Source organism: Barbus barbus (assembly GCF_936440315.1).
Source record: "Barbus barbus genome assembly, chromosome: 49".
NCBI classification, from domain to species: domain Eukaryota; kingdom Metazoa; phylum Chordata; class Actinopteri; order Cypriniformes; family Cyprinidae; genus Barbus; species Barbus barbus.
This window is the reverse complement of record NC_136727.1, coordinates 12,520,492-12,533,460: the sequence shown is the minus strand read 5'-3', so window position 1 is coordinate 12,533,460 and position 12,969 is coordinate 12,520,492. Positions and strand designations below refer to the sequence as shown.

The window sequence follows — 12,969 nt, the reverse complement described above, 5'->3', positions numbered from 1 at the left end:
GTGTCGGGGCACCAGGCTTGGAGTACTGGGGGGGATATTTGAGGGGGGGGTTGGACCGATCTACACAGGGAGAATGGAGCCTCTCAGCCTTCAGCTCATGGGAGACATGGCGCATTGTTAGAGACTCTTAACGAGCTCCTCTCTCCAGCCCTGCATTTCAATCTGCTGTCCAGATCCCCGGGCTCTCACAGCTCTGGCCTAGCAGGGAGCACACACACACACAAACACACACACACACACACACTACAATTACTCCTCACAGGCCAAAGAAAAGAGTCTGGAGAACAAGAGGAGGAAGGCCATTTGACAGTGGAGGCGGGAGGAAGGGGGAATGACACTTGGCTCTATTCCCTTCTTCCTCTTTATCTCCTCTCTCTCAACCCCACCCAGCCTCTCACTCTGATATTCACCTCTTTTTATTGAATTGTGCGTACAGGTGCAAAGAGATTCTGGAAGAAAGAAAAAAGGAACGACAAAGAGAGCAGGCCTTCACTGAAAGGCTGAGACCAAAAAGTGAGTCGCATAGAGCTTCTCGGAGACTCAATGTTCATTAATTAGACATTCATGTTTCCGAAAACCACAGAGTGTCACCACCTCTGAGAGGCCATTATTGCGTTTCTTTCTATGTGTCCGGTCTCAATATGGCAGCCATTTTGATTCAGTGTTCTTATAACCTTCTTCTCAGGCTAAATCGGCTTGTAAATCCTCTGTGCAACTTTCCTTTATGGTTGTCACAATAAATGGTCCACTTGACCTCGACAGTTTCACAACAAGGGTTTAACCTGGCATGGAGCTGACAGAGCATTGTGGGCCACTCTTGTCTTAGCGAAAGTCACAGACAGTAATCTGCATCATGGCAAAAATCTGAAAAGCCAAGTTGACTGAACTGATTAAAACTTATATTATGCCATGCATATGGGTCACAAAAGAAAAACACAGCTTGAGGCAAAGATGACTTTAATCATGGCAAATTTCTCTCCTTTTTGGACAAGTGAAGAATCGCAAAGAAGTCCTCACATGACCTCTAGTAAGAGACAGGTCATGATAAAGTTGGAGTCTGCTGGAAATTATAGCTTAGCTGTCTAGATACTATGAAAAGCCCAGTCTATAGATTATAGGCATGTGCAAGTCCGTTTCTTTACCACACTCACAATGCGTCTTGGAAAGTGTGAGTGTGTATGCAATGTTTTCATTTCTTCTCCTCTAATTACATGTTTTGTTGCATCAAACCATAATGATCTCCCAAATCCCCATGCCCACCCACTTACAAAGATACTAAACGAAGAAGCTGCTGCTAAACACTACTGCACCTATGTCCACTGAGCTGTCCAAACCACAGCTTCTTTCTTTCTGTCAGAGGTCTGGCTTAGGGGCCTACAAGACTCCCACATGGCCTGCATCAGAGAATTGCTTCACAGCCTGTGAAATGCTGTGGCCGGCCATGATGACCAATATTCCAAAACACCCCCAAACACGGTGGCCTAACCTTTGATAAAGCTGTTTCTGCTTTCACACACAAATCTCTTGGAGAAAAAAAAAAAAAAAAAAGACCACGCGCTTGACGTTTCCATTCCCAGAGAATATCTACGGAGCCCAATTTGGGATTCTCCAAACTCTTCACCGAGTTCATTGTTTAAATTAGAACTGTGCCTTCAAAATAGTTCCATATTCTCTTTTAGGTGTCTTTTCATGGGAGCCTCACCAAGTGAAGCCTCTGAGAACCAGCAAGCCCACTAATTATATCATGGTTTTTCTTAAAAAATAAAGCTTTCACATAAACATCCACCCTAGGAAATGGGGTGGAGAAGGACTGAGGCTAAAAATAATTGGAATGGACTTTCTGTATCTGAACCATTTGAAGAAGAACCTCTTTTTAAATGTACACACAAATCCAAGGAACCAGGCGATGCTTTCTGCAGCAACGTTTGAAGTTCCAGCATTGCATATGAAATCTTACGACTACAGTGTCAACAACCGGCAGGCATTTGCATTTTAAAGAACCTCCCCGGGAATCTGACCTAGGCGCGGCCTTGTTTCATTGATTCCGTACTCTACGGCAGCATAGAGCTTTAAGGAATGCCCCAGTAATCCCTTACTTAGACTGGGGAGGGGATGTGGGGTGTAGTATGGTGCCAGGCACCTGTTTCATTAACATCACACATCTTTTCTCTATCCTCTCCGCAAGCTCGTTATTCAAATTTCCCCGCTGTCAGGATACATTAGTGGCGCCGCGACGTTGGCTTGTCAGCTGTGGTAATTGCTCTAGGTGCTTCCTTTATGAGGTAACCCGCAGCCTGTTTGTTCTTTCGGTTTCAAGGAATTCCATGCTTTCTCCCAATGACTTTTGCAAACTGAGGGTGACTTGGCTGTGCCAAGGCATGTGCCATGGCCAGAATGGGCCATGCTCTGATTTCACTTGAATTCCTCTGGATACAGAAGGCTTGAGGAAATGGGAACAGCGTCAGGGAGGAATACTGAGAAATACCTTACATAGGAAGGATAGTAGTGCTCCTCTGCTGGAGACTTAGCTGGAGCAGATCCCTCCAGAAGTCAGAATTAGGACCAATCAGCAGGTGCCAGTAGGCAATTTGTCGGAACTGCCCACTGTTTCAATCTGCCGATTAAGATTTTCCACTTGTATGACAATGTAAAAGTAGTCGTATGTAGCCTCATATGTAAACAATCAAATTTTTTTGTTTGCATTACTCAAAAGCAATATAAATACAGGTGCAAATTATTTTCTCTCTTTTATCTGAACACAAAAACCTTATTTAACCCCATGAAATACAGGTATGACTCTCTCTATTAGCCTAAAGTTAAACTGTGTACAACAACCACTTACTCTCCCATTCAGTGTTAAAAGCACTTTGAAAGCAAAAAACTGATGGATGGACTGATAAATTAGCATGAAAATTATTGTCTTGGTTAAGAGGGGAAATGAAGAAAGATTTTTGACTGAAGCCATCCCTACATCAAAAAAAAAGGTTTTGTATTAAATTGCTTGTTTTAAACAAGATGCTAATTTTCGGATGTATTAACCTTGTTCACACGCTGAGGAATGAGTGGGTTGGTTCTGTCTGTGTTTCAACCTCTTTATTTAACGCATACGGTCTTATTCCAATTTCATCAAGATATACTCACTCATAATTGACTAAATTAAATATCTGTACCATAGTTAATCTCTTCAGATTTTTTATATGGATACTTACAGGTTATATCTAAAAACATAAAGCTATGATTTGGACTGAAGAAGATCTCTTATTAAGATGACGAAGCATAGCTGTATCACATCCCAACCACCTCTTCATGTTTCGGGCTGTTCAAGGTGAGTGGAAAGAGGCTGTATTCAGAACTAGCTGGGTGCCCTGGAAAAACAGGTTGGACCAATCGATCATTCTAAAGAGAAATAAGAAAAGAACCGAGCAACCTGGTCACTGCAGAGCAACAACTAAAAGGCGTGAAAAACCAAAATACTTTACCTATGTACCGCACATATCCTTCAGATCACGAAATTGCACACCCCAGTGGAATCCAATTTCCATCCCTTAGGAAATGAATGTCAAAGCATTCTTAGGGAAGGTTGGGGGTGCTGGGGGAGGGGTGTATGGCGACTCAATGACAACTGACATTTATTAAATAGTGGTTGACCGATATGGGTTTTTCAACAGCCAATAAGATAACCAGAGAGCAGGGTGACCAAAATCATGGCCGATCCGTGATGCAGGTTTACATTTTAATTACAGCATTTGAGATGTACACTAAAACCAAACATTGTTTCCCCAATATTTGCTATATAACACATTGTGCACTATATATTGACAGGACTTTTGAACTATTCGTACACATCTAACGCACATATTAATCGGCCAAGCAATGCAATTATGACTGATTAACCTCAAAATGTACAAATATTGGCTGATTTATTAGCCTAGCTGATATACCACTAATACTAAAATCCCAACTAGCTTCCTTTAAGATGTCTTATGCTAAAAACAACAAACAAAAATAGCATATGAGGAAAAATTGTTAACTTAGAGCATAAAGAAAAAATGAACAAGACTAAAATAGCTGCATCAAATGATGGTCACATTAGAGGTTAATGCATAATGAAATCTGAAAAGTATTAAAACTTTAATGTATGAAAGGTGAAAAGTAGTGTAGCACTCTTGCAACTTATAGTAGCTGCATAGTGGTTAAAACATCAGAAATACAGAGATCTGCCTACAACATGAAATGGGGTACAATAACAGTAACATAAAGGGGAAATAGTATCCTTTAAGCACATTGATTAAATTGATCGCCTTCTATTTAAAAGCACATTTTAGTGTAGCTTGATTTGATCTAATCGTGCCCTGATGAATAGCACTACTCGGCCAACTACAGTTTCACAATCCATGTGAACGTTTAACCCAAATAATGAAGCAAATAGACTTTGTTTTAGCCTATATATGAAATGTATAAAAGCGCATTGCGTATCACGCAGACGGTCATTTTACGGAGTAGTAAGGTAACTTACCGGGGGTCGATTCTGGGGGAACATGGTGAATAACGGGTTCGTTGCGGTTTGAGGGTCTTATGTTTCGGTGTAGCCTTAAATGTTGTTTCAGAAGAGTTTGCGCCTTTCTGTGGGACTCAGAAGAACATTTGGCCCTGTATCGGCGGCGCCAGGCTCGGCTCGCGCATTCCTCGCTCAAGACACCCTTTGTTCTGCTTTATCGCGCGATATAAGATGCGCCCAGTCCGGTATCGAGTCCCTCGCTACGACGCACCTCCAAATATCAGAATGCACGCGTTCGGCCTTCAGAGCTCCCCCGCCCTTGATGTGTTTTACTGATGAAAATATTAAAGAAACCAAGTGGATGGCCAGCTATCCTGCTCCCAAGACGCGACACTCAACGCAGCCGCAGCTTCTTTTGTCCCCTTCTCTCTCTCTCTCTATCTCTCTCTCTCCTCATCCGCTCCTTCCTTTCGGATCCTCAGCTGTTTTTCAATGGGACATGCGAGTTGTTTTCTTCAAGAGAAACGCATGCCCCCCTGTGCAAAAAGAGAAGGGGGTTGGCTTGTGGTAACCAGAAGCAAAGAGTTAAATTCTCAAGTTTCATTCATTTCAGGCTGCGGTGGGAGTGGGATCTGTTCAATTCTGTATTTGTTTATGTAGCCTATGTGGGTCAGTGACAAATAAGGAGATATCGTTTATGAATTAGCTGGTGGCATGGAAATGTGGTTTTTGTGTTTGAAGGTTTCATACATTTTTGAAAAACATTTATCATTTTCTACAAATAAGCTAGGTCTCTTCTGATTTAATGACTCCACAAATGCTAAGTTGTGTGACTATCAAGAAAAAGTACTACAATACACAACCTAAACAATATCGAAATTAAGATTTGTTGTGGTTGCCCCTTTTAAAATGAATAAACTGTTTGTTTTCATATTAAAGTCTGTGATATTTTATGACTTTTACACAATCATGCTAAGATTTTCTTGTCACATGACAACAAAATGGCTACCTGAATCTTTTTTACACCACACTAACAAAAGTTTTTCAAATATTAATAAAATTAGAGAGACTGCTTGTTTTGATGCTCCTTTTGAAGAAATAAACTACTTTATACTGAGAGACTGTATTTAATTTTGATGAACTCTGGACAGATACACCACCTAAAATTTTACATTAAGCCATTTAAGAAAATGGCTTATTTGAAAAGAAAATGTATACTGTTTTTAATGTATTTTTAGTAGAACAATTGTGACCCTGGACCACAAAACCAGTCATAAGTAGCACGGGTATATTGGTAGCAATAGCCAACCATTGTATGGGTCAAAAGATCGATTATTCTTTTAAGCCAAAAATCATTGGGATATTAAGTAAAGATCATGTTCCATGAAGATATTTAGTAAATTTCCTACCATAAATATCAAAACTTATTTGGACAACTTTAAAGGTGATTTTCTCAATATTTTGATTTTTGGCACCCTCAGATTCCAGATTTTCAAATAGTGAAAAATCTGCCAAATATTGTCCGATCCGAACAAACCATACATCAATGGAAATATTATTTATTCAGCTTGTATAAATCTATACTTCATGCATAAATCTCAATTTAAAAAAATTGACCCTTAGTACTGGTTTTGTGGTCCAGGGTCACAATAAAAAATAAAAAAAAATCCTAGATTTAAAAAAAAGTTTTAGTTACAATGATCCAAATTAATAGGTATAATAAAATCTCCTCTGCACAAAATGTTTAAAATTTATATTTTGTGATGTAGTTTAAATATAGCACCCCGTCTCTGTCGGCTATTCACACGTTCCCTTCACATTGTCTAATTTTATGCACAGGACTTCGATTGAAAAATAAGGGTGCAGCTAACTGTACAATGATTGAATGAAATCTCCACGTGGGGTTTGACCCAGCCACAATCAACACTGGCTGCTTTAGCCAATCAGCGCCAAGAGCTCCCCACGTGGGCTGCGCTGACCGCTCGCTGATTGGCGCGCGTCACAATTATAGAACCCCAAACGTCAGTCAGGCGCTCAGAGCGACCAAGAAACCGTTTAACCCTTTCGGTGCGCGCGGAGACATTCGAATTAAAATTCCTTTTGTGATGTAAAGTAGTTTTTTTTTTTATTACTTGAAATCGCTTTGCATTGTTTCAGGGCACCCACATTGAAATCCCACGGCTAGTGGTTTAAAACGAGGGCCTATTTCCTATGCAAATTACTTTTTGTTTAGGCCACCGGTCTCTCCATCTGTTTATGAAATATCTTGATTTTGAAGATTCCTGAGATAGTCGGTCCGGCATTAATTTTTTGATCTTTGATCTCGAAGGCACATGAAACACAGCTTCGCTATAAAGATAACATGCTCTGGGGGGGCAATAAGAACCAGTGTGTGACCTAAATCAAATCTCTTGTGTGTGTGTGTTGCTGTGGGTCAGGGCATACAGCTTAATAAGCTTACAAAGGCATTATTGCTAAGGAATATCATGGATAAATTGTTCAATTTAGCTTTTTTAACAAAACAATATGAACGAAAGTGATTCTCAAGCATCGCCGTGACATAAATAATATAATACCTAAATTCTCTTTTGGTGTGCAAAAACGCAGGAGACATTTATTAGTATTCCAGTGGCGTGACCCCTTTAGCTGGACTCATAATTAGAGAGGCAGATATTGAAAAAGCAATTTTCCCACTGTAGAAATCACTACCTGGCAGCAGTGCAGCTAAAAAACAGAAAGAAAGGATGCGGAGGGAAAATAGAGGGAAGGAGGAGTGTAGAGGGATCTGCTTAAAAGAGAGATACAGATTTAGAGGATGTATGGGGACTGGAAGGGGGAGGGTCATTATTGCCATTTTCCCCATGCATTTTAATACACAGAGCAGGTCTCCTGGCTGCTGCGGTCCATATGTATTGGAAACAGTCAGAAGCGAGCCACATATTAAGAGTCATGCTGCAGGACGCCTGATATATGATGTTTGGTGCGTGTGTTTGTGGGGAGACAGAAAAAGGAATATTTTAAAGCTTGGAATTCACACAAGTTTTACAAGCAATGGTCAATATCTTTATTTTTCAGATCAGACGAGAGGAGCTTTCCAATGGAGCCAAGAAAACTGAACAAAAGACATTTTTATCCCCTACAATGTTTGACATTATTTATTCCACAGCAGTCCCATCAATGATCTTCCCCTGTAATTCACTTTCACATGCAGCCCACACAATATTGCACCAACATCGATATGAGCATTTTTAAAGCTAAACAGAAAAGACCAACATGTTACTTGCTTCGTTACTAGGAAAATATTCTTTTAGCATTCAGAGCTAGCAGTAGGGTGAGTATTTAAAGAGATAGTTCATCACAAATCCATCATCAGTGATTATGATAAACATGGAAAAAAACTTTAGATTTTTTGTTAAATAGTTAAATCAACTTTAAAATGCACATGCCTTAAAAATGTGCTCGTTGGATTTGCATACTTTTGAAAAATGTATATAATTTTCAACATTTTTTTATTTTTATTTAATGAATCTAAAAATGTCATGTGGTGTAACCATCAAGTTAAAGTGTGTGTGTGTGTGTGTGTGCATGTTTATGTGGTTTATGAGGACACAAATTTGTATAATGACATGGGTATGACAGAGGTGTTACAATATGAAGGTGGTTTATGAGGACACTGCCTATGTCCCCGGAATTCAAAAGGCTTAAAAACATACTAAATGGTGTTTTTTTGAAAATCTAAAAATGAGACACAAAGTCTCCTGTGAGGGCTAAGTTTAGGTGTAGGGTTGGTGTAGGGCAATAGCACACACAGTTTGTTCAGTATAAAAACCATTACGCCTATGGAGAGTCCCCATAAACCACAAAAACCAACATGTGTGTGTGTGTGTGCAAATGTCTTACTCATTAATTTAAATATCTTTGTCATTATTTGCTGTTATATTAAGTAAAAAAAAAAAATATTACGTTTCTGGGGAGTTGCACCACATGACATTTTACCACTTGAACTAAAAGTGAATTATCTGATATTTTAAGACACATCTTGACCTTAGTTCCTGTTTTATGTTTAATAATTCATTATATTTTAAAAGGCTTTTTCATCATGAATGGACAATTGAATCACCATGATGGGTTTTTTACTTTTAATTGATATATATTTTTATAATACATACATATATTAAATATATTTATTACAATTTTCTATTTTACATATATATACTGTATATGAATAGGTAGATATTAAATGCATTTTAATCTATTTTGGAATGAATTAAAATAATATTATAATCTTCAAAGTCTCCTGAAGCATGGTATTATCTTTATGCAATGAACAAACCAAATATAAGTCATTATTTGCTGAAAATCCTTTGCATTTCCGCACATTGAAATTCAGCACTTATACATTTTTACTAATATATTCTTTTAACACAAACACATAGCTTTTGGTTTCCCTTTCTCTAACATACAGTTTCCATGGTGGATATATCACACACTTGAATGCAAACATACCTGCACGCGTATATCAAACTGACAGCGGCGTTTTCACATTCTCCAATTACAGATCTATATTTAGAGCAGAAATGGTCACTTATTTAGTGGCGAAGAGATAATTTGTTTGCATTTGTGTAGGTACTTCGCTCTTGGTGTGACACTTGTAGTAGCCTACTTGACTATCTGCTTAAGCAATTGTCGCAATACATGCACTTAAAAGATGTGACCTTGCTAAGAAAACAGAACTGAGCACAGAAAAGCTAATGGATGAATGGTAATGAGGGTCTGCGGGAGGCCTGTGAGTATGTTGCCTGGCCAGTATGGAGGTGACTGACAGCCAGACAAGGCTATGCTGTTGTTGTGATCCCCTCTACACACACACATACACACAAACACACACCCCTCACAGACAAGCCCCATGTCAGCACGGAGACGGCAGGCTGATTTATTGGATTCTCCTCCCCTGGGAACCCCCCCTCCTATCCTCTAACTCTGCCCCATCCATCCATCCATCCATCCCTCCTCCTCTTTCCTGCTTTCCCCAGAGGGAGGAGAAGGGGTAATGACCCACATCAGCATCCACACACACACACACACACACACTGTCATTCAAGCACATTTGCACCCTTCACAGGATATCGAACTTCAAAAACACAGGAACCAGAAATTCCACCTCACTAATTATTCAAAGTATAATTAAAATGATTAATACCGACAAAAACGACGCTTCAACCTGGAACCAACACTATGTATTTGCATATACAGAGATATGTCTCTATAATCATAGATAGGCCATGTATCAATTATGCTCTTGGCTGCCTGACAGTTCTTTCTTTATTCGAATAAATTCATATCCATTGTCATACTGACAATAGAAAACACATTTTTTAATTGTTATTGAATTTCTGAGATTTTAATGAGCCAACTGTGTGATGACATTTTCTTAAAACTGTCTTAATTACATTGGCCTACTGCAAGTAAAGATGCTATGCTAAAATATGAAGCTTTTTGTTTGTTTGTTATAATATATTGATATTTTTAAAGCCTAGCTTATGTTTTCATTGTCGCAATCATCGCAAATATCCTAATATGCTTTAATAAAGACTGCAATGACTGTAATAATGATAATACACAGAATTTGTGTTACGAGCTCCGGCTGCCCTCTTCAGTTCAATCGCGGTATTACAAACGTGAGGGCGTCAGATTACTATTAAAATGCATGGAAGAGGCGTTATAGTTAGGTGAACATGTTGACCGTGGGCGTGATGGCAACCCTCACATGCTGTTTTCTATTTTACACAGATTTTCACGGTTGGTGCGTCTTCATCTTGAGCTTTTGGCGGTACTATATGAGCTATAAAGTTTGATAGCGTTAGCTTTAGCTCTTTTGTTGTTGTTTTGCGCGATATAGTAATTTTAACGTAGTTTAATAACTTTAATAGTAATGCAAACTGATACATTTTTTACTTGTTAAATGAAAAATCAACATGCATTGTAATTCAAAGTTAGGAAGGCACGATAAAACGGTATCTCAATAACATATAGGGTGTAAGTATATTTTCTGTAGGTATATTTTTTGCTGCGTAACTAGTTTGTACATTAAACGTATATATAGATTTTGAGGCATATTTCCAATATTACAGTATGACTCGAGTTTTGGTGCACGCGGTTCTATGGTGTAATGGTTAGCACTCTGGACTTTGAATCCAGCGATCCGAGTTCAAATCTCGGTAGAACCTGATCTTTTTTTTTCGCCCCTTAAAATATCGTGAATAAATTAATAATATTTAGAAAACAAGTAGAACTCGACGAAGTTAGTACGCAAACGATAAAGACAGCAGAGCACGTGTATGGCTAGCCTATAATTACTAGCATAGCATACTGTTAAATATATTTTTTTGTCATTTTTAACCAAATGTTTTTTTTTTTGTTTCAACTTATTATTCCATATTATACCATAATGAATATATAAATTATCGTATGCTACATTGTGACTATGTAACTTATTTAAACGAATGTCCATTTATCATCTATATGAATGAATACAGTTAAATTGTATTTTTAATTGAATTTCAAGTAAAAATATCTTGACGTTTTCATAGTCTGACCGCACAACTTTTGAGGAATAACTCCTAAATAATACAGCAAAATAAAACTTCCACCAAAGTAGAGTTTTCAGGATTTGGTCAAATGATAGTTAAGGTGTTATACTTTAAATGTCCAGGAGGAGTCAGTATATCACATATTACGGACATGTGGGGATTTTTTTTTTTTTTACTACTACAGTAATATAGAGATCGTATATGATATAATTTATTATTATTATGAAAACATATATTTGGAATTTCTTTATTTTTAAATCATTTAACCTTTCACAACATACCCAGATGGACCCAAAGAGATGTTTTTTCAGATTTAATGTCTGGTATAGCTAAGTATAGCTAACCCCTATGTCCTCGTTTTTCACATTCCCATTAACCTTTTGCATCTTAAAATACTCAATTTGTCTCCTCTCTCCAGCCATAGTACTCATATTTTCCTCCTTTACCCACTATCTGCAGCCCACTTGGCAGGTTAACAGACCCTGTATTTTCCAGGCCTGAGACACTGCAGCCCAGTCCAGATGTCTCTTGTAGATCCTCCGACCTCACCGGGAACAAAACGTCCCCTTAGAGCTAGCCGGATGTCTGGCCTTCAGACTCAGAGGTACAATTTACATGACTGTAATTTGAAGGTATAAAATTCTAAATGTATTAACAGTACAAGTCTATTTGACCACTACTACATGTTTAGACAGGAGTGTCTGAATTAATAGTCAGTGTGTTGTTCATGAAGTGTACAACCGTCTAATGTGTTTTACCTGTTATAATTCCTCACAGAGCCGCAGAGAACAGCAGCAACAGTGAGCGAGGATAAATATATAAACCCATCGAGCCGGTGGTGGGTATGGCCGGGAGCCAGGCATCACTGACCCCTGAGCTGAAAGAAGTGTAGCATTGTCTCTCTGGGCCTCCAGCTCTGTGCATTTCAAAATGAACAGCAGATCCCTTCTGGATTATTTACTTTTGCCAGGCTATATGCCACATATGACTCAGAATTACTACACCTTTTATTTTTCCTAAAGGAAGGAGGCGTAATTTGGTCAATAATGAACTCTAGGAAATAAGTATAATAATTTTAGTGTGTTTTTGTAGCAGTTTGGATGCGTTTATAAGGAGAAAGTGAGAAAACCTGACATTTTGAAGATGAACAAGGGCGTTATAAGATCAGACACTGACATTTCAGAAGCATATTGTAAACAATTAGAGCTGTTTTTGACAGGGTAAAAATTGTGTTGTTTTACACTACCATTGAGAAATTTTAACCAAACTATGCTACAGAGTTTTCATTAAGACCTTAAAGAATCATATCAACTTGTGGAAAATGGGCATCCGATGACCCCTTTAACGTGAAAATCAGCCCTCTTTTTCGGTTTAATAAATTCAGCGCTCTATATGTTTCTGATTGGTTAATTGCGGCATTTAGCGGTCAGATATTTCCTATTGTTTGCATAGCAAGGCTGTATATCAATCCACTCATTGATGGAGCAGACACCGGCACCACTTGTATCAACATGAAATGGGAGGAGCTAATAATAACGACTCGCGCTGTGTTTCCTGCAAATGCTACTGGCGCCATTACATCTAATTTATTGATTGTGGTGAAAACAACATCGATAATATACAAGTAAGTTTTTAAAATAATTTCAGAAGGCATATTGAGCGTAAAAATAAATGGGAGTCAGCCATTTTGAGGAAGCACCAAATCAGAGCCAGAACAAAACGACGTTAGCAAACACGAACATCGTCAAATAAAACATAAAAGTAGCCAATGTTACATCCACCTTTTTCCTGCGTTTTAAATTATGGGAAGCACTTCCGGTTTGTGAAAGTTCCACTCAAAAAGACTGCAACAAATCATTTCAAATCATTAGATTGCGCTAA

The 12,969-nt window shown here is 38.4% G+C and overlaps 1 protein-coding gene across 1 annotated transcript in view; it reads right to left on the bottom strand.

Annotated features, from left to right (window-relative positions):
* The window catches only part of LOC306867822 (transducin-like enhancer protein 1), a 37,173-nt gene extending 32,181 nt beyond the window's left edge, over nt 1-4,992 (bottom strand). The window contains exon 1 of the mRNA XM_079413716.1: nt 4,517-4,992. Within this exon, the coding sequence (XP_079269842.1) occupies nt 4,517-4,540 (24 nt within the window). The 5' untranslated portion in view covers nt 4,541-4,992. The remainder of the gene's footprint in view (nt 1-4,516) is intronic.
* Between the last annotated feature and the right edge of the window lie 7,977 nt (nt 4,993-12,969).